We start from the raw sequence: 23,385 nt of genomic DNA on the forward strand, positions 1-23,385 counted from the left end.
TATTAAAAAAAAAGACAGATTTTAATAAATTGATTCTGACAAAGCTGATACAAGTCTAGTAAATGGTAAAGCCTGTAGTTGCCGTCCTCTCGCTGAAACCTTGATTTTTAGGAGCCCATGCCCACACAGCGTTCATTTTATAAGTAATATTTAAGGTTTTTATTCTCTTGGCACTCAAACCAAGCCAAACCATGAAGTGACTCAACATTTGTAAGCATGTGGATTGTTTGTTTGCACCTGAGCTCTTAAATCTTGTACGGCAGGATGTTTGCGTTGTACACCATCACAGACTTGTTTGTTTACTGCTGTTGTTTTATTTTCCAGTAATATTTCAGCATGGCTTTTATAGGAATATCAGCTCATGTACAGAGCAGGACCTGTTCAAGGTTTTGTTTTGATTGTTATGGAGCTTTAAATAAACTGCATTGAATAAACTGAACTTATAGCGCCACCTGTTGGTGAATGATTCACGTCATGCGTGAAAGGAAGTGTTTACATCACCATGACAACTGCCAGTGTTCGTGTTCTCCATGGAGGCAGATATAAACAAACCTCCTTAGGGAAGAGCAGCAGTTCCCGTGAGAGAACAAGTTATATGAACTTATTTTGGTTACTTTACTTTTATTTTATTTTAATATAGATTAGAGTAATTAGCCATAATGTCTATAAATAAAACACATGGGCTTCCTTTCCTGCCAGGAAACACTTTTCGCGATTTAACGGTGAGAAACCTTGACCTTTAGGCCCATATTAACTTTGCTGTCTTGTTTTTAAATGTCTCTGTTTTCTTTTGTAAAATGTAATTCTGCATTTTTAAATCTTTATAAATGTTCCTAATTCTTAGATTTCTGCTGGAAATTAATTATTTATTTTATTTTTTTTCTCAAGGAGCATTATGTAAATCTATGTATGAGATATGCTGATATTATATTGTTATACATTTACCCATTCTTTCTGTATGCTGTTATTCAGAAATCCGGTTTCCACAGAGCTCAGACTCTTGATTTTAAGAACGGTTACGCTCTGCCCCGGCGGCCCGCGGTCGGTATAGGACAAGAGCCTCTTCTGTCAGTGAACATCAGTCACAATGAGAGGAACCAGCTGATCAATGACATCCCGAACCTGACCTACGGTACAGACACACACCGACATCCACCGCTACAACACATACCGGCACACGCTGCTTATGACAAGAAGGTGAAGAGTCATCCATCTATCTATCTATCTATCTATCTATCTATCTATCTATCTATCTATCTATCTATCTATCTCTGCATCTATCTATCTATCTATTTATCTATCTATCTATCTATCTCTGCATCTATCTATCTATCTATCTATCTATCTCTGCATCTATCTATATATCTATCTATATATGCATCTCTATCTTATCTATCCATCCATCCATCGAAACAGAACCAACCACTCACCTTTACTCTTCGTCTTCCAGGTTCTGCGTTTCTACGGTTTCTTCCGGCAGGAAGTGTTGCACTCCCCGGATGAGCACTTTCGCATTCGTCCGGTGGTGATTTATTATCACTTGGAAGATGACACCATGTGTGTGACCGAGCCACCGGTGGAAAACTCGGGAATTCCACAGGGAAAACTGATCAAACGTCAGAGGCTGATCAAAAACCAGCGCGGAGATCTTTACCACTGGAAAGACCTTAATGTTGGGATGGACATGAGTTTGTTTGGAACGGACTACAGGATAACACAGTGCGATGCCTTTACACAGGTACACACACACACACACTGACTCTATAGACTGCTGCTTCTGATGGTTTGGTTTGACTGAGCGTGTGTGTGTGTGTGTGTGTGTGAGTGTGTAGGACTTCATGGAGAGTCAGGGAATAGTACTAAATGAGTCGGAGTCCATTCCCAGTGACCCGTACACCATCCGCCGCATTCAGAAACAACAAACTCACATCACACCCTATGACCACAATTATCAGCTGGAGCGGTTCCTCGCCCTGGATCGACAGGTAAACAAACACACACACTCCTGTGTGTTTGCCCACACATCAATTCATTCTCTCACTCATCATTTCTGTGCGGTCTCGTGTGTATTCCAGGTGCTGCGCTTCTTTGCGCTTTTGGACGATCTGGACTCTCAGTACAGAGATAAACGGCCTGTAACGCTGCATTACTATCTTGTGGATGATTCTGTTGAGATCTGTGAGCATCACAAGGCCAACAACGGCCGGGACCCGTTCCCAGTTCTGCTCCGCAGACAGAGGGTTCCCAAACACATCAAACCAGCCTGTGGTGAGATCATAAACACACAAGTCAAGACACATTTATCTGCATAGTGCTTTTCACAATACACATTACAGCATCCATCCATCTATCTATCCATCTATCGATCTGTATAAAGTTGGACATACTTATATGTCCAACTGATGGGCGGCAGTGGCTCAGTGGTTCATGTAGGTTGTCTACAAACCAGAAGGTTGATGGTTTAATCCCCGGTTCCACCTGACCAAGTGTCATGAGCAAGACACCTAACCCCAGCTGCTCCCGACGAGCTGGATGGCGCCTTGACACCACCGTCAGTGTATGAATGAGTGAGTGAATGGGTGAATGTGAGGCTATATGTAAAGCGCTTTGGTGGCCATAGGCCTGTGAAAGCGCTATATAAATGCAGTCCATTTACCATTTATAAATCCAACTTTATTTAAAGAGCTGGGCAATAATATAGTCAGTCACATTTTGCGACAAAATAAAAAAAAAGATGTAGTTGATATTTGCTATATAGTCCTACTGTAGTACATACTGATTTACGGTAGTCAACTGTATGTATGTGGATAAAGTTGGATTTAAAATATATCCAACTTTATATAGAGAGCTGTCGGAGCCGATAGCCTCGTGGGCAGTGCTCTGACATGCAGCGTGGTTGCGTTTCAGGCAACCCGAGTTCAAGTCCTGTGCTCAGTTGCATAAAGCACCTTAAGTTTTTCCCTTAAAGAATTAGTTCACTTTCAAAAAAATGTTTGCTGATAATTTACTCACCCGGATGTCATCCAAGATGTCTTTGTCTTTCTTTCTTCAGTCGAAAAGAAATTAAGGTTTTTGAGGAAAACATTCCAGGATTTTTCTACACAGAATGGACTCCAATGGCAACCAACGATTCCAATGTTCAAAGAAGGTTCAAATGTCCGTCTCAATGCAGCTTCAAAGTCTCTACACGATCCCAGTTGAGAAATAAGAGACTTATCCAGCGAAACGATCGGTCATTTTCTAAAATATATACTTTTTAACCACAAATGCCCGCGTTGTACCATCTCTGAGATGCGCCACGTATTACGTCATCACGTTGGAAAGGTCACGGAAAATAAATAAATAAATTAAAACAAAGATGTCGGACGATTTTGAAGTTGGAGGAGAAATCTCCCCTACCTTTTTGAACCGTAGTACACAGACAAATAACTTAGATAGATGACGTGACGCGTGACCTTTCCAACGTGATGACGCAATGCGTGGCACATCTCAGAGATGGTACACTACGAGCATTTGTGGTTAAAAAGTATGTATATATATATATATATATATAATATATATATATATATATATATATATATATATATATATATATATATATATATATATTTATTTATTATTATTATTATTTATTGATTGATTGATTGATTGATTGATTGATTGATTGAAAATGACCGATCGTTTCGCTGGATAAGACTCTTATTTATCGACTGGGATCGTGTAGAGACTTTGAAGCTGCATTGAGACGGACTTTTAAACCTTCTTTGAACATTGGTATAGTTGGTTGCAATTGAAGTCCATTCTGTGTAGAAAAATCCTGGAATGTTTTCCTAAAAAACCTTAATTTCTTTTCGACTGAAGAAAGAAAGACATGGAAAGGCTATCTTGGATGACATCCGGGTGAGTAAATTATCAGCAAACATTTTTTTGAAAGTGAACTAAGGTGTGATTTTCCCTCAGCTAAGGCTTAATGACTTAAGAGTATTGCATATAATGCCTTAAACGGTTCTCTTAGGGAAACCGTTAAGTGTTTCACGACAGCAACCCAGGTTTTCGCTAGTGGTGGGGGGAAAAAATCGATTCTGTTCAGTATCGCGATATTTTGCACAGTGATCTCGATACAGTAGCGCAAAGTATTGCAATATTTAATTATAAAAGTATCCGTTTTACTTTCGGGTTATAGGGCTGTGACGGTGGGAGGTGTTTACCACCGCGTTGGTAATGGACCAACTACCTGCGGTGGTAGGGGGTTGTTTTGAGCAAAAAAGTGTTTATTTTAGCAATTCTGTCAAAGAAACAACACACTAAAGCCTGTAAAGTATTGAAATAAATATCAGTAAATATTGGAAACTTAAATAATATAATAAAGTTAAATCTATAAAAAAAAAACTTGCACAAAGAAGCGTGATATAGCCCACCGCTCTGCGCTCTGAGAGGGATGTGGGACAGGAGCAGGAGAGAAACCATCGATCTTCTACAAGGGCAAGACATTTAGGCTATGTTTGATATTGCGCTGCCAAATAAACTTGACCTTGCCATGTCTAATAACAAGCACAAACTGTGTTAAAAAGAATTTGACGTACAAGTAAAAATGTAGGCTATCTGTCCTACAGCGTTTTTCTACTTTACCATTGTAAAGAATACAAATATAATAGGCCTAATTAAAAGCGAACCAAGGAAGAAATGTTTATAATCTCCATGTTTCGGTTCTGATGCGGTGGATGCGTTCATGTAACCGGAGGGTGACGCTGCCAATAACGCACATAACAGCTGTCACAAAGAACCAGCAAAAGTAATGATTATGAATGTACCAAATATAGCAAGGAGACATTTTAATTGTTTATTAATAAACTAGTGTTTTCTGTGTCAGTGTCTGGCTGCAAAGATGAAGTGAATTGACGATGCCTCTTGTCATCTTCGCAGTGAACGCGCCTATATAGAGAGATGCACACTTCATAGGGATTACATAAGCAGAGTCGGTTTCTTTTCGTTTTGAATTATTGTGTTTAAAAGTAGACAATGCAAGCTTTCTATATGGAATAACTAATGGAATATTGTTTAATTTGCTGATAATCGGGTAACCAGATCGCAAACCAGAATTCAAAGCCGATAAAGCTTAAATGTATGGGCTCACACACAACTCTCTCATTCGTCATGAATCCAAGGGTTTCCATGGCTGCGATGTAACATTTAATTTATAACCTATTATTTATTTTGTAAACAAAGCATTGTGCTTCACTTGTGTCATGATACTCATGTAAAACAGCATTCACATACCAAAAAAAAGAAGAAGTGTTTTGGCGGACCACCACTGGTGCTGTGAAGAGTGCTGGTGCTCTGAATAGGAGACCTCTCACATGAATGATGAGCTCCCAGCACATAGCTATAAATATATACAGTGTTAAATATTGTTAAATACAACATAGTAACATAAAGCAGACATGGGCTGAGTAGCACCAGCGGTGGTCTGCCAAAACACTTTTTCTTTTTTTTTCTCCCTCTTCACTTCCTGTTGATTATCTACATTGTCCTGTCTCAATCAAGGCAAAAAAAAAAAAAAAAAAAAACACTTAAATATAGAGCTGTGCAATAATATATAGTTCTGTCATGAAACTCTAGATAGCACAGGCTGATAGGTCCTTACGTGCTGTATCAGTAGCCAATGAGCTCACTGCTCATCCTTCAAATACTGGTCAGCATTTTCTGGAACAGTTGCAGCGCACTTTCAGAAACCCTCCACCTCCCCCAGCTCCACCTGTATAGATCTGCTACGGGTAATTCATGTACGCTATATTGTACAGCAGCAGCAAGTCTTACTTGCTCACAGCATCGCATATGTATTGACAGAAGCAATTCCTATACTTGCTCTGAAGCAGCAGCAATAACAGCAGCAAATCTATTTCTGCCATGACCAAACATATCAACATTGTCATATCCATTACCAAACACTCATAGAGTTGTCACGACAGAAATATAATTTACAGAACTAATTTTAACACAGAGACAAACCTGCTTCAGTTTTGTCGCTTTTTATGTTTATAGAAGTTTGGACGCAGTAAATGACTGAATTCATATTTCACATGACATAATAAATCAATATATTAACACAGAATCCTTAAACATCTCTCTTTCATGACTCAGAGCCATTCCCCAGCAGTGTTCTGGAAGTTTCCCCTCATGATGTGGAGGAGTATTTCTCTCCTCAAGACTTCAGGGTCGGTGAGGAGGTCCTGCTGATGGGGAGGCGCTTCCTGCTGTATGACTGTGACAACTTCACCCGGAAATACTTTGAGCAGAATCACCCCGACATCTTGCTCAAACCGTTTACTGTTGACACTAGGACACCACAAGACATCGAGATGGTCAGATACATTCTTTTGATTGGGCTAATCTCATCTAAAAGTTAAATTATATTTAGTATGCAAATGGTATGTCATTTCAAGTGATATATCTGGCACTTTCCACAAATAGGGTACACTCATGTTCTATGTTTGCCCCACAGTCGTCTTGGACTATTCTGACATCTAGCGGTGTGAATGAAGCATCGCGCAAATGTTTTCAGTTAGCCGATGCCATTGCAGAAATACACCATTCAGAGTCAGCAGCTATGATTAATGCACTATGCCACTCATCTTTTCAACAAATGGCCTGAATGATTTATTACCAAATCAGTCTTCTTAAAAAAAAAATATATAAAAAAACATATTAACAAAATAAAATTATTTAATGTTAGTACATTTTTAGAATATAACAAAATGTTTCAAATGTTGCAAAAATGACTTTTATAAATAAATGTTACATTGTAAAAAATGTTTTGCTTAAATGCTATTTACTGAAAAATACACAAAAAGGCCTATTTTGTTCCCTATTTATGGAAAATGACCTTATATTTTCTATCCAGTCTGTTTTTGAGGTAAATTATGTTTCATTATATTTCCCTCCATCTCTTCATCCATATATTCAGTCTGTCCATGAGTTTTCTGAACGCACACATGATTTCCATTGCGTTGATGATGTGTCATGCTGTCACGCAGGTAATTCCTCCGTATAACGGCTTCGGTTCTCTGGAGGACTCGTTACAGAACTGTCTGGCTCTGGTTCCTGAACCGCCCAAGAAAGACGTGATCAAACTGCTGGAGAACAACCACAAAGTCCTGCGTTACGTCGCACGGCTGGTGAGAATGCACCTCATTTGCATAATCTCCAAACGGAGTATTGCGCTAAAACAACGCAGACAGCGTGAGCAAATAATCGTCTGTTCTTAAGTGGTCTGGAATACTCTATTCTGATTGGTGATTTGCAGATGCAGAATCATTCCGCTCTTCCCCAATGAAACCGGTGCTACTTTCATGTGTTTCGTATCACTCCGCGGACTCGCACTCCCTTTTTAATGCAATGGCAACAGGCGCCATATTCCGTGTTTGCATTGAAAATCAAGAGACTTTAAAGGTAGGGTAGGCAATTTTCGGAGATGCTAGCAATAGCAATAGAATATCCCACCCTCCCATCAGAGCATCTCCAAAGCCACGCCTCCTTCAAAACACATGAACGCGTACAACAGAGAGCAAACTAGAGCATCACGAAAGACAGCGTCTCATGTCTTAAAGCACATAACCTTACAATAATAATGAACATAAACAACTGTACCACCTGACTGCTGCAGATTCATTTCAGCGCTGATAGTGTTGACATTGAAACGCATGAATTCGAGTCACGAACCGCTCCGAGTATAACGTCACGGGTTTCCATCTCCTCCAAATTACAGTAGTTATGGCGTGAACGCAGCATTAGCTGGTTGTTTTGGTTCAGGAGGAACTGTTAAAGGCGGCTGCTGTTTCGGTTGCGCTGCTCAGTGACTGACGTCTGTCTAACTCATAGCATGAAACGCGATGATAATGTGTGATGTCTGCGTGAGCAATACATATGTTGACAGGCAGGAAGGACATCGTATCACTGCATTTGTCATATGTCAGTGTCCTACGCCTTCCACAGATGATATATATATATACATATAAATACATTTAATCCACTTAACTTGCCGATTGCGAAGGGTAGTTCAGGATGCGAAGAGTCTTTTAACCAGCATAACAAAATGTTTCTGAAACAAATCACCTACCCTGCCTTTAATAGGAGTAATGTTGCTGTCGTGTTCGTCTTGTTGTTAGGCCAATTGTTTTGTTGGTGGAAGATTTAAGATAATATACAGGTAAAATTATCAATTAAATCTTACATCAATATTACATGTCCACAAATTTATTGATTTATTTAAGTAGCTTTCACTTGCATCAGGTCCTGTTCATCATGTCAAGGTTTATTTTGCGAAAATGACTGTTCACTATTTCTTACATATCAATGTTATCATCCTCCTTAGGATTCCCAGAGTCCCCTGGATGAGGGACGGCGCTTCGTTCTGTCTTACTACCTGTCTGATGACATGATCAGCATCTTTGAGAAATCCGCACGTAATTCCGGCATCATCGGAGGAAAATTCCTAGAGAAGACTCGTGTCCCAAAACCAGGAAGCACAGTGGAAAACCCAGAATACTACGGACCAGCAGACTTCTTCATTGGAGCTACTGTGGAAGGTGTAGATCAGAGACGAGACTTCCTGGGAATCATCACACTTTTTTTTTCCTAATGCTTATGTGTTCTTTCTGCTCTCCTCTGCAGTGTTTGCACATCGGTTTGTCGTGACGGATGCTGATCGTTACGTGTTAAGTTATCTGGAGTCAGTGTCGCATCACATCCCTGAACACACACTGTCTTCACTGAGACAGAAGTTTGTGGTCAATCAGACCTCAGACCAGGACGAGCAACGTGAAGGTAAAAAAAAAAAAAAAACAGTTGATGGACCCCATTGACTTCCATGGTATTTTTTTTTCCTACTATGGAAGTCAGTGGGGTCCATCAACTGTTTGGTTACAGACATTTTTCAAAATATCTTCTTTTGTGTTCAGCAGAAAAAAAGAAATTCTGACAGGTTTGAAACAACTTGAGGGTGAGTAAATGATGACAGAATTTTCATTTTTTGGGTGAACTATCCCTTTAAGTATGTTCAGCCTTTTGGTTACATCTTCAACCAAGTGAAAAGGGGAAATGCAATAATCACGAAGTTCACCCAAAAATGAAAATTCTGTCATTAATTACTCACGTCATTTCAAACCTGTAAGACTTTCGTTCATCTTCAGGAACACAAATGAAGATCTTTTTGATGAAATCTTAGAGCTTTCTGTCTCTACGTTGACAGCTACGCAACTACCAATTTGACACTTAAAAAAGTTCATAAAGAGATCGTAAAACGAATCCAAATGAATTGAGCGGTTTAGTCCAAATTTTCTGAAGAGACTCAATCGTTTTATATGATGAACAGATTGAACTTAGGCTTGTATTCACGCAGGGCCGTTTGAAGAGTTTTGGGGGCCCCAAGCAAAATGGACATGGAGGCCCCCCCCCCCAATAAAAAACATATTATAATATGTAACCATATTCCGTCCGTTCGGGAAAAAAAAGTTGCACTAACTGTTTGTTACAAGCAGCATTTGCCGTCAGGCAGGTAGCTAACATAAACATATTTTTTTCTAGCCTATACCTGCTGCAAAATTACACCATTTGTACAAGACAAGTGGAGCTATTTTATCCAGTGTAATTTATCACTTACCACTAGGGCTGTAACAAAATTCACGGTTCAGTTCAATACGATACACTTGTGTTACGGTTTGCTACGTTTTCGATACAGCAAAAAGAAAGAAATGCCAGAGAAATTTCCTTAATTTAGGCTATTTATTTTTCTTCTTTTTTAATTAAAACTAGCATCATAAAATATTATTTCTTTTTACGTTGAGCAATTCTGGAGCTATAATTGATTCTTCTTAGGAGCATATAAAACAAAACAGCTCCTTGGAAAAAATTAAATGTAATATTGTAGTAGTTATAAACAAATGTTTATTTTAGTTAAGATTGACATTTGAGGGCATTGTATTCATAATTTCAAAATAAAACCGATGTAATGTTACTTGAAGGCCTTATAGCCTACTATTCCTGCCAAACTATGTGAATGTTTCTCACTAGATCTCGCAGCGATGTTATTACTTCTGTGGCGAATTCAAATGTTTCTTTAGCCTACTGAATCTCTTACTAGCGCTGTGTAGTAACAGTGTCGCATGATCACGATCGGCGCTGAACTGGTCTAAACTGATAAATAACGGTCCGTCAACCACACAATAACGAGTAGCTCAGTTTCGTTCCGCTTAAATTACGTTTGCCATTTGATGTTGGGCAATGTTGTGGTCGCGCCGGCGTCTCTACATTATGAGCGCGCTTGCGGCGCGCAACGCACCTACATTTGAAATAACCAGTCTATGGAAATAACGAAATTTTGGTCGGCAGGAAAAATTATCCAACGAACCGTTCGTTTTGAAAATGCGTATCGAACACCGAACCGAAAGCCTCGTACGTACCGAACGGTTCAATACGAATACGTGTATCGTTACACCCCTACTTACCACTATCTTGTTTTTTCTTATCCTCCTCTTCCTTTCTCTTCATTCTTTTCTGGCTTCCTCCTGAAGCATAATTCCGCTTCATGATGACTGCCGAGGAGTTTTTGTATTTTGCCAGCAGCAGAGATCACGTGATTGGCTGGCTGCTGTCAGCGACTACTGAGGGGGGCCCCCTTGAGGGGGATCCCGATAACAGTGTCATTGCACTTTACTGCATTGACTATCAAAGGGGCGCTCACACAGTTTGTCGTTGCATTTTATTCTTAACCAGTCGTTGTCTTGGGGCCCCAGGCCAGCTCGGGGCCCCAAGCAATTGCTTGGTTTGCCTGCCTTGTAGCGACGGGCCTGTATTCACGTTTAAACATTCATCACTTCACACATCAGTTGTGGTAAACGGAAGCTCAAGCATGTTCGCTTGACGTGCGAGAACCAATGAGGTTCATTCTTGTATGTTAAGCTTCCGCAAGAACCGTTGAGGTTTGTTATCGGGCGTATAAACCGCTCAATTCACATGGATTTGTTTTACGATCTCTTCATGAACTTTTTGAAGAGTCAAAGTGGTAGTTGCGTAGCTGTCAATGGAGGGACAGAAAACTCTGATTTCAATGAAAGTCTTGAAGGTTTGGAACAACATGAGGGTAATTCATTTCTTAACAGAGTTTCTCAAGACATCTTCTTGAATGTTCTCTTCACAGCTGAGACAGATGGAGGAGCTCCAGACCTCCTCCAGAGCTGAAATCTGCTGAGCAGTTCTGTCCAGTATGCTACCAATCCTCAAGATACCAACAGATATCGTCTGTGAAAAGGAGGTTTTGTTTTGGATGTTGTGTTTTTCCATATCTAATGATGTAAGTGTGCAATAAAGACACAGAGCAAAACAAGCATATGTTAAATTAATGTTATTGGGGTAATAATATGGGGTAACGTATTAACCTTGGACTTGGATTCATGAATTCTTAAAGGGATAGTTCACCCAAAAAATTTAAATTGTGTCATTAATTACTCAAAGATTGTTCGTCTTCAGAACACTGTCGTCTTTTTGATAAAATCTGAAAGCTGTCTGTTTCTCCATTGACGGCTATGAAAATGAAGCTTTCATGCAAAAATAGGTATTTAAATATAATATTAAGTATAAATTTGTTGTTTTCAGTTTTATTAAGAACAGACAATTAAAAGAAACTCTTCCAAATAGGCTTCTTTTAATGTAAAACCATTTTCTCTTTTCAGATGAAATGACATTTTACCCCATTACCAAATGTGAATTATTTTCTGTCTGACATTCATTATCAGTTAATGATTAAATAATCAATGAAGTAAATAAAACGAAAAAAAGTTGAAATATTTCTGTAAAGATAGAAAACTCAAAACAAATGTTACTATTCAAAAAGGTTCAATATTTATAAAGCATCGTCATATACAACAAAATATCAAACTGCATAAACGTACAAAGCAGAAACTCCATAAACACTCATTACAGGAGAAAGACTGAGTGTGTTTGCTATGCGTTTGCTCTGATTCAGGGTCATTTCACTCACTACTACAACACTCGTTCCTACCTCGAACCGGACAAAAACATGGATTTTCCTTGTTTCTTTGCCGGTTCTTTTTAGATTGTCATGTAAATATTTTGTTCATCAATGTGTTAAGTCTCACAATAACACCTTCGATTCAAATCATCTCAATGAGTGTCCTTTCAAGGCCACCGTAGTTGCCGCTTTTATACCTCAAATGCAGAAAAACAAACTGACCTCAAAACAGCGCTTTAATAAAGAAAGACTGAGTGAAGTTTAGAAAACATATGCAGAAGAAATAATGAATACTGAAACGGGAAAGAAGTTTAGAAATGTTGACAAGAGCCTGTTGAGGGTCCTGTTGTCGCTTCCTCAGAGAAACGCCACATGCACTTCTCTTGATGTGGTAACAGGAAGCAGATGATCTGTTTCCTGTGCCCTCGATGAGTGGAGGCCATCCGCTGGAATGAGGCTGAAGCTTACGGCGCTTTGATCTTCTTGAGACGAGGAGATGTGCCGTTCTCTGCTTTAATGAGTCCATTCTCATGATGACCGACTGCAGAACACAAACAGCTCGAGTCAGAGAGGAAAAATGCAACGTTGGAACACGTGTGGAACTGAAGACATCAGACCTACAAAACCAGTGTGTGTCGTTCTGTGCGTCACGTTTTGGCTTTCACACACACACACACACACAATAGAGTATTATTGCCCAGAGGCCAGGGAAAGTTCACCTAGAAACCTACAGAAATTCTAAGCTATTCACAAAAGCTTTGTGTGAACAGTTCAGCCATAAATCTTGTCTTCTGCAGTAGCTTGTATCGCATTGGATATTAAAATTGGCACGTCAGCACTGGTTATGGATGAGTAATTAATAAAAATTTTGGGTAAAGTAAATCTTTTAAGCTTACGGCTCAAATATACTTCAATTGTTCTAAATGAAGTCACACCAGATCATTCTTCTATTTCAAAGGCCATGTTCACAAAACAGCAGAAGAGCAGTGTCAGTCTTGTATTTAAGTCCATAATATGGTTTTGTTCACACACAGTTCAGTTACAAGACACTTAGTTTTTGTGTTATTGAGATTCACACCTGTAAGCAATCCAAAAAACTGACAGTGTGCATGTAGCCAAAATCAGAACAAAACCAAGTTCGCTTGAAGTCATTTCTAGAGTTTGAAACTGCTTGGCAAAGCGAACTCAGAAAAGTTGGGTAAAAACATTTGAATGACCATTGGTTCATGATTACGTACGGTTTTTTTTTTTAAACATAACATTAATATTTTCTAAAATATCCTTTTTCCAGTTCTACTTAATTTTGACAAATTTTTCAGGTTAAATAAATAAAATGACTAGCACTATCTATATTTCTCAAGTTTTCCCACCATCTTTACATGCTTTGTTCCGCTGTAACTTTAACCGCTGGTGTCCCGGTTAGAAACACTTTAGAAAAATGAGTGATTTATACACTTTTTAATGGCATATTTCATAATATTTGTATTGTTTTCTTTTTGTACTGTGGATTATTTTCCCACCCTTGCCTCCTCAGCGAAAATATCTCTGACTAGTAGTTTTACCACCCTAACCGAATTTTGTTTTGGCCTGATTGTTTGTTACATCACACCAGTTCGTTCTTCTATTTCACTTAAAGTATATCTGAGCCTTAAGCTTAAAAGATATAGTTTACCCCAAAAGGTTATGAATTACTCAAGCATACTGTTGTAGCCAATGGTGACGTTTATTTTGATATTGAGAATGAAGCGTGCAGAACATATTTAAAATTCATTGGGATGTTGTTGGGATGTTCACTAACAGTATAATGATGCTCAGGTATTACAAACTTTTTTTTTAGCCCTAAGAAGATACAAGTGTATCGGGGTCTACTTGTATGCAATGTAGTTTAGAACGAGCATGTACCTGAATCTCGTTTCAGCGTGCGCTGCATCTGTTGTTTGGCTGTTGCCGCTTTCTTCCGGGCCGCTTGCTCTAATCTCAGCTCACGTGTTCGGATCAGCTGGAACCGGAAGAACTTCCAGAGCAGCCAGGATTGAGTGAAGCACACCATGAACAACACCAGCAGCCTGCGTGTCAAACACACACACACACAGCATTACTCATGTCTGGGTCTCTCGTGATGTACTGAACTACAATGAGCGTGAATGTCTGTCTCACCTGATAGAAAGAGTGTTGAAGTTTCCAGTCTCCAAATCAAGCATCTGGTTTTCAGAACGAGCCAAACCGAAGCCGACAGCCAGGAACATCAGAGTCAGAGTGATCATACGGGTCAGGACGAACCCAACGGACCACATCTCAAACCTACACACAAAACAAGCATATTTGCTGTTATATAGAGAGATTATGATATACACTACCGTCCAAGGTTTCATAACAGTGTATGCTTTTGAAATATGTTTCTTCTCACCAAGGCTGCATTTATTTGATCAAAAATACAGTAATATTGTGAAAAATTATTACAATTTAAAAGAACTGTTTTCCATTTGAATATATTTTAAAAAATGTATTCCTGAGATTGTAAAGCTGAATTTTCAGCATCATTACTCCAGTCTTCAGTGTCACATGATCCTTCAGAAATCAGTCTCATATGATGATTTGCTGCTCAAGAAACATTTCTGATTATTATCAATTTTGAAAACGGTTGTGCTGCTTAACCGTGATGATGCACTCTCTTCCCAGGATTCTTTGATGAATAGAAAGTTTACATCTTTACAGTCACTTTTGATCAATTTAATGCATCCTTGAGGAATAAAAGTATTAATTTCTATTTAAAAAAAAAAAATAGTTTGAATGGTAATGTATACATTTTGAAATTAAAGCATGACTTTAGGCGTATGTCTGAGGAAGTTTGGCTCACATTTTGTGGTGGTTTTCATCAATGAAGTAGAACAGTCGAGACAGATGGAAGCCCATCTCAGAAAGATACTGCAGAAACAACAGAACCAGCCCGACCCGTGTCAAGCTGAAGAGAGATGAAAAATATATATTAAATCAATCATTCTTCATGCAAATATCTGATATAATATACAGTTGTTAAATTTAAAAAATTATTTGAATAAACTTGTTTTTAAAAACCCTTTTTAGTTTTTAGGGCTCACACGTAAACATCCATGTATAGAAAGCCCTAAAATGATTTTTATAAAAAAAAAAAAAAAAAAAAAAAAATATATAATAATAATAATAATAATAATAATAATATATATATATATATATATATATATATATATATATATATATATATATATATATATATATATATATATATATATATATATATATATATATATATATATATATATATATATATATATATATATATATATACACATTATACACATATATATATATTTAATTTAATTTTTTTATTTTTTATTATTATTTCTTCATTGCGATTTTACATTGTGTAAATAACAGACATGGTACCAGTCTCACACCATAAAAGACTTTTATATAGAGACCATTTCTGTTCCCCGATACAAAAAGTAATACAAAGATCTCAAACCCATTTAAGGGTAAAAATTTAATTGATGTTCAACAAATAATAAAAAAACACATAATACAGACGAATAAGTGATAAACCTTGTTTTGCTGAATATTAGATCACTTTCTACAAAAGCACTTATAGTAAGTGATAAGGTCACAGATCATAACCTAGATGTCTGGTTTTAGCCAGGTTTCTGTCAAACACAGCACAATTACATTCCTTTAAATGAGTCCACCCCCAAAGATTATTGTTATAAACATGAGCCTCGTCTGAAAGGCAAAGGCGGAGGTGCTGCTGTAATTTATAGTAATGTTTTCAGTATAACTCAGAGGTTTAGTTTCAAGTAGAATTCTTTTGAAGTGTTGGTGTTTCAATGTAACACTATCTAGTGTAAATGATAAATCCCGTTTGACATTTGTGCTGGCTTCTGTATATAGGCCACCAGAGCACCATAAGGATTTATGAAAGAATTGGAATCGAAGTTAGTCCTGGCTGCAGATAAAGTCTTAAAGGCAAAGGTATAAAGGCATTTATAGACATTTTAAACTCTATTGGAGTTAGAAACAGTGTCAGGATCCACTCGTTGTCGTAATCCTACTTTAGATCTAATATTGTCACATGTCAATGTTGATGGCGTTGAAATTCCGCCATCTCAGATCACTATCCATTACATTTTAAAAACTTGATTAAATTGTTCAAGTTTATAATTGTTTTAAATCATAAAACACAGAATGATACTATTATGATACTAGAATACTAAACACAGATTCTATTTTTGGCCATTTCGCCCAACTCTAATTTAGACCGTAATGAGTTCTGAGACTGCTCTCGAGTTACAAATGATTTGCTCTAATCTTCCGATCAGGGTTGTATCTCTCCATTAGTATTACTGGATCTTAGTGCTGCATTTGATACTATCAACCACAGCATTCTTTTGAATATTTGAATTCTCAAAAATGATGTTGGCATTAGTGGAACTGCATTGGAATGGTTCAAATTATACATATCTAACGGGTATCAATTTGTAGCAGTAAACGAAGAGATTTCATATCAATCACAAGTTCAGTATGGAGTACCACAAGGCTCAGTACTAGGACCGCTGCTGTTCACTCTGTACATGCTACCCTTGGGAGATATCATTAGGAAGCATGGGATTAGTTTTCACTGTTACGCTGGTGATCCTCAGCTCTATATTTATTTACACCCTGGCGAAACATACCAATTCACAAAATTATCAAAATGCATTAGTAGATATAAAAAATAAGATGTAATTTCCTACCACTCAATTCAAAAAAAAAAAAAAAAAAAAAAAAAAAAAAGGTTTTAATTATTGGTCCAAAAACCTGCATGTAATAACCCAGAATACTCTCTAACACTTGATGGCTGTCAAGTCTTCGTCGTCGGTTAGGAACCTGTGTGTGCTCTTTGATACCAATCTAGCCATGTTTCTAGCATCAGTTAAACCGCATTCTTCCATCCTAAAAATACATCTAAACTACAAAATATACTCTTAATGACAAACGCAGAAAAGTTACTTCACGCGTTCATGACCTCAAGGCTAGATTATTGTAATGCTCTACTGTGTGGTTGATTTGCACGCTTAAAGGGATAGTTCACCCAAAAATGTAATTTACTCACCCTTAAGTTGTTCCAAATCTGTATGAGTTATAGTGTAGTATATATGTATAGTAGCAGATATTTTGAAGAATGTTGGTAATCAAACAACTGACTGCACCCATTGACTTCCATAGTATTTTTTTTTTCTTACTATGGAAGTAAATGGCTACTGTTGACTGTCTGGTTACCATCATTTACTCATGACAGAATGATGACCATTTTCATTTTTGGGTGACCTACCCCTTTAATAAACAAACTTGTTTATCAGCTTGTCCAAAACGCAGCAGCTGGAGTTCTTACCAGAACCAGGAAGTATGACCATATTATCCTGGGTAACAATGCATTGGCTCCCGATTAAGCATTGCATACATTTTAAAACCTTGCTAATCACTTACGGTCTATTGCGATCTCAAAATTCTGGCCAGTTGATAATACCTAGAATGTCAAAATCAACTGCAGGCTTTAGATCCTTGTACTATTTATCACCCAAACTCTGGAACAGTCTTCCTAGCCTTGATCAGGAAGCAGAACCTGGCATATACATAACACATTATCATATTTCTATAATTCACTCACTCAAGGATTGTTAGGCTGCAATTACGTCAACAGGAACCAGGAACACTTCCCATAACACCAGATGTACTCGTTACATCATAAGATGATGCATCTACGCTAATATTAGTCTCTCTCTGTTTATCCTGAGGTCACCGTAGTCAGCCGTATCAGGTCTCAATCCAGATTAGAGGGTGGACCCACACCTAGACACGACCAACACGCAGCCCTGAATGTCTAATTCAATAATTGATGATCTTCACAACAGAACTGAATAAATTGTGAACAATGACTCTATTTTCTTCTAGAGCTGCTGATGTACAGCTGAAACAAACTCTGTTTGCATCCTTGAATAATTTTCCTGTTATTTTCATTTTCCTGTAAAGCTGCTATGAAACAATCTGGATTGTATAAAGCGCTTTATAAATAAAGGTGACCTGACTTATTAAAAGTCAATCCAGCAATTTTACTGTGATTTATTAGTTTTCATGTGTGGTTCATGACTTACTTCAACAGATACGCAGCCAGAATGTGTAACAGATAGAGACTGATGTACTGAAGTTGACGAGGGACTTCCTCCTAAAAACATGAAAAGAGCAACACAATTATAGTTTTATTATATTTCTGTTATTATATACTTTAATTATATTATGCATATACCTACGCATATCCCCTGCATCAATGTTTCTGCGTTCCTCTCGTCTTCGCTTACCTTTCTCACTTTCTGGAAGTAAAGCTCGGGCAGTGCGTGAAACCAGTATGCCAGCTGTGTGAGGTAGAAGAACTTCACCTGAAACCTGACAGAAAGACAATTACGATCACATGACAATCTGACGTTCAAGATGCTGTGCGATGCGATTGGTCAGCTGGTTAGGCCAGTTATCCAATCACATAATTTGTTGAGGCAGTCACAATTTTTTTTTTTTGTTGTTAAAGGGATTTATTCAGTAAATTTGTTTTCATCGTAGTTTGTGTGCATGTGTGTGCGTGTGTGCGTGTGTGCGTGTGTATCTGCCCCCAATTGAACGCACACGTGTGTTTTTTTAGAAATTTTTGTGCATCTTGGCGTTTCCATCCACCATTTTCTTTGGAAACATAGCTACTGCCATGAAAACAGAAGATGTCTTCATGTTTTAATCTATTTTATCTGTTACATAATAATGTTTTATATATACAGTAGTGTTTGCATTGATTGAATAACAGCAAAAAAATTCTGTATAAAGAAAATAAAACCTATAAGGCCATTAATATTTTCATACCCATTTTTTAACCCATTTTTAAAATAAAAGAAAAATTCTAAAAGATCATTATTCATTCAAATCTACATGAATTCTATTCAACAATACAACTGTAAAAATAGGTAATCAGCAATTTGTACATGTATAGATTTTTCACAGAAAAATCTCATTGCAAAAATTTCCCCAAAAATAGGCTTCATTTTCTTAATGCAAAATCTACATATACTGTACTTTTTTCTTATTTTTGGATGAAATAAGAGTTCTGACATGTTCTTGACAGTTTTCGTGAGATTCATGCTTTGATAATGCGTGTATGTACCTCAGGTGAACATGAGGGTAATTCTCCCAAAGGCTGCTGGGATGCAGGAGGAATCCCTCCTATTAATTACATAAACAAGTAAGTGCCAAACAGAAAGCATGAGGTTTAATATGCTGTGTGTGTGTGTGATCTGGCGGCTCTTACTGTGGCGATGACATAGAGACTCCATACACTGGACACCAGGTAAAACACACACAGCTGCCCAGATTCATTAAACTTTGTGTTTTTACTCTTCGACAGGTGGAGACGCCGGTTTACTTTCTGCAACAGAGCACACAGAAAAAGAACAATAATAATATGGTATGCACATTAAAGAAATTCATCTGTTGCTTGCAAAAAAAAACAACTTCTTTCTAATGGCCATCAATGGAGATTTTTTTCTCCCATAATAGCACCAAATGTATGGTTAATTACATTAAAACTACATTACCCACAATGCATTGCATTGTAGCACTTACATCTAACACATACTCCTGCACCACTGCGTGAAGGATGATGGTGATACAAAGATAGAAGAGGACAGTGGCACAGTCTTTCCATCCATAATGATACAGAGTCACTTCTCCGTCTGAAACACACACACACGTTAACTCATGTTACAGATGCATCAGACCGAACTGGTAATGACAGACTATCAAAGCAAATGACTGTGCGAGACCTGCGCTCATGGTGCTGATGTTGTACTGAGGCTGGATGAATAAAATCGCTGTTTTGGCTGTCGTCTGAAAGAGAGAAGAAATCAACTTTCCTCCACAATGATGAGCAAAACACACAGACATGACCTTTTACCCAAACACACACATACAGTTTATAGATCACATGTTCTATAATAAACAATCATGTGCTTTCATACAGTTACAGCAGAAATTTAAAGCTTAGATTTATTATTCTTGTTCTTGAACACATTTAAAAAATATATAGTTTAGACACTTCCTGAGTATTTCATACTGACGTAAATAAGACAACGACAATCCAAAACAAAGACTCAACGGTATAACATGGCAACAAACAGTGGAAAATTAAGTAGTATAATAATCTTTTTTTTTTTTTTTTGCAGTATTATGTATTATGCATAAAGTATTTAAATAATTTTAGTAGTTTGTACTGTATGGAAGCTTGTTTCCACCACAGAACAAAAAAAAAAGAAAAAAAAAGAAAAAGAAAAGAAAAGGTATTTAACTTTTACTCACAACTGAAAGTATAAACTCGCAACTGTGAGTTACAAAATTGCAAGAAATAAAGTCCGAATTATGAGATAAAAGGTAACAATTACCTTTTTATTTTGTTTTATTTTTTCCATGGTGGAAACAAGCTTCCATTGTATTATAACATATTTGTTGCAAAATGTTCTGTACTTATTCCTTATAAAATTAGTTTCAAATATTTACTAAAATGGGATCTTGTACAAAACTTCGCCATTCCAATGTTAAAAACATTGCTGTCTGCTCTATTGTTGTACATTAGAACGTGACAAATAAAACATTGACTTTAATTAACTGAAAATAGCTTATAATAAATCCAGTTGAAGTGATGTGTTCATGAATACTGTTATAAATAATGAAACTTTGTAAGTACTGACATTTCAGCAGTTTGATTCATGAGAAAATGCAAAACAAATCAAATGAGCTTCCACTGATTTGTTTAATGAAGGCATGAACACAGAGGTGTTTGAATGAAACACACAGATGTCCAGAGCAACAGGTGTAAACGGGAAACCCATCTGAACACACACACATTTGCATGACATAGATGCGTGATATGAACCATGAAGAGAGTTTCATTCAGTGTTTATGACTAAAATTACAAACCTGAGCAGACAATTAATCTAGAAACTTCAAATGCCTATTTTTGCTTTAGGTTAGGGCCTCATAAGCGACAGATTATGATGTATATGAAAATGAAGCGTTTTTGAGATTCATATATTGGTCTCTTCAGGAATGCCAGTCAAACTGGGGGCGCGTGAGAGATTTGACGTGGCACTCCAGAAGAAACCTGAACATCATAAAACTCATATACACCATTATGACAACTGATTTATCGGTTTACATTACTCATATTACGCTTTACGAACTTTACGTATCTTCATCATCATCATCATCATCATGAACATTAACATCACAATGCAGAAATCTGGGCCCGGGAGACGTTGATAATGTTTGGATTTAAATTGTGAATAAAGTTAAGGACTTCTTTTAATGCACTGAACTCAACCAGAGTGGCGTTAAATGCACAGTTTTACTGTAGATTAATGAATAAACGGAGTGTTTGAGACTTTTACAAGCAGCTAAGTGGATTCAAAAGCTTTAGACACTCAAATAAAAGAGGACTCTGTCCACAGTTTTGGTCTGTTTTAAAGTTACAATGTCTGTAATAAACTGCATGCTTAATTTTGATGTAAAAGTCAGAAGAACAAAGAGAGACAGGCAGAAAACAGCTGGCAGAGACACAGACAAGAAAAAAAATGAGAATCCAAAACTCTTTAACTCACCTCAAACATCAGTCCAATCAAAACAAAAATAACCAAACTAAAGACAATGTCCGCGTGATTCTGAATGAGAAACTCTTGGCTGAAGAAAGGATAACTCTTATTTCGCCTGCGAAAAGCCATTTTACAAGTTCCCGATTTTCTGCTGGGCTTTTCTTCCTCCAAATCTCAAACTTCCACGAATCACTCCAAACTTTAGTAGACGCACTGCGCATGCGCGCTTTAGCCACGAACCAAAGTTAGCACGCATGCGCGGTAGACGTTAGAAAGGATTGGTGGACAGACCACTGGATGGAAAATTTAGGAAAATGTACTCCTTTTGGTTTAACCATTTATTTAACATTCCAGATAGGCTACATTGAATGTTAAATTTTGTCGTGTAATAGCCTATACATAGCCTTTAACTTTATTTTCATAAAAATATCAAAATGACTTAAATGAAATTGGTAGTACATCAAATTTTAATTTCATTTAATGATACTTTAATAATAAGTAAATATTAGATTAAATACTCATTTTAATCGCGTAAAATCGCTGTAAAAAAAGATTTTTTTTAAATAATTTTCTTATCAGAAACGACTGTGATTGGTCCACCCTTACCAGCGCTGGGAAAAGTAACTTATACCACGTGACAGCACAGCAACAACCACGTATCTCTACAGAAAGTGTGTATGATCATTTACAGCTAAAAAATGACACTGAAAACTTTGAATAGCCAGTTATTAAATTAAGAATTTTCATGTAGATCTAACGAATTTGTGTTAAGCAACGCTTAGTTCACTACTTTTCTACAAAACACAGTGGCCCGGTTTAGATTTAACCGGATTTAGATTAAACCAGGATTAGGCCTTAGTTTAATGAGGGCATTTAAGTAGATTTTATAAACGTGCTTTAGAAAAAAAATATTACTGGCGTGCATCTTGAGACAGAACAATGCCACTGTCATATTTTAAGATATATCAGTGCAAGTTGCTTTAGGTTAAAACGGCCCAAACATGCATTTTAGTCTGGGACCTTATCTGTGAAACCAGGGAAGTGTCTTTTATTATACTGTAATATAATTCTCTTTGCATTATTGTATTAGTTCAATGCCTTCCTTTAGCTGTTTTATCTGACAATTGTTATTCTTCTCCGTGTATATTAGTCATATAGTTTCCATTGTGTAGTTGGCTATCTTTTCCTTCAATTTTATTTATTATGACTAATATTTTCTGTGTGCAGCAGCAGTATAGATAAAGATGACCTTGATGACTTATTTCACAAGTGGAAACATATGTGTGAGAGATATATTAAGACACGTTCATGGTTCTTGTGAAATTAATTTAATGAATAAATGGAATTCATCATAAGAGCAAACAACCCACATCCAGAAAAATCAAACAAACTTTCATTCACAATATCAGCCAGTCGCTATAATTTAATGGCTGAATTTGCTTAGAAATTATTGCAAATATTGACCTGCCTTAGGGGAAATAACCCATCACTACTGTTTAAGCACACGGTCATCCTTCAGAAAAATGCATGCAATTAACAATTATTAGATAGTAAACACACTCTCAAAATGCTTTAATGAAAAACAATGGAAACACACACACACACACACACACACACACACACACACACACACACACACACACACACACACACACACACACACACACACAC

At 37.2% G+C, this 23,385-nt stretch overlaps 2 protein-coding genes across 3 annotated transcripts; one reads left to right on the plus strand and one right to left on the minus strand.

The window, feature by feature from the left end:
• Positions 1–711: 711 nt before the first annotated feature.
• On the plus strand, positions 712–11,373 carry efhc1 (EF-hand domain (C-terminal) containing 1). The gene is made up of 9 exons (XM_081379469.1): positions 712–1,197; positions 1,451–1,738; positions 1,833–1,985; positions 2,076–2,268; positions 6,142–6,362; positions 7,035–7,175; positions 8,372–8,585; positions 8,671–8,823; positions 11,195–11,373. Exons 1-9 carry the CDS (start codon positions 910–912, stop codon positions 11,233–11,235), a joined length of 1,692 nt encoding a protein of 563 aa, XP_081235595.1. The 5' UTR covers positions 712–909; the 3' UTR covers positions 11,236–11,373.
• Positions 11,374–11,872: 499 nt separating this feature from the next.
• tram2 (translocation associated membrane protein 2) lies at positions 11,873–21,950 on the minus strand. Of its 2 annotated transcripts, none has more exons than XM_081379383.1 (11): positions 21,724–21,950; positions 19,894–19,957; positions 19,694–19,803; positions 19,380–19,496; positions 19,236–19,294; positions 18,391–18,475; positions 18,187–18,257; positions 14,883–14,987; positions 14,183–14,326; positions 13,928–14,091; positions 11,873–12,566 (listed from the first exon to the last, which is right to left on the minus strand). In XM_081379383.1, the coding sequence occupies exons 1-11, from the start codon at positions 21,841–21,843 to the stop codon at positions 12,490–12,492; spliced, it is 1,116 nt and encodes a 371-aa protein (XP_081235509.1). In that variant the 5' UTR covers positions 21,844–21,950; the 3' UTR covers positions 11,873–12,489. The 2 variants fall into 2 exon arrangements, with proteins under 2 accessions (XP_081235509.1, XP_081235508.1); XM_081379382.1 differs by having other exon boundaries at positions 18,343–18,475.
• Positions 21,951–23,385: the final 1,435 nt, after the last annotated feature.

Source organism: Scardinius erythrophthalmus (genome assembly GCF_964197995.2).
Source record: "Scardinius erythrophthalmus genome assembly, chromosome: 11".
NCBI classification, from domain to species: domain Eukaryota; kingdom Metazoa; phylum Chordata; class Actinopteri; order Cypriniformes; family Leuciscidae; genus Scardinius; species Scardinius erythrophthalmus.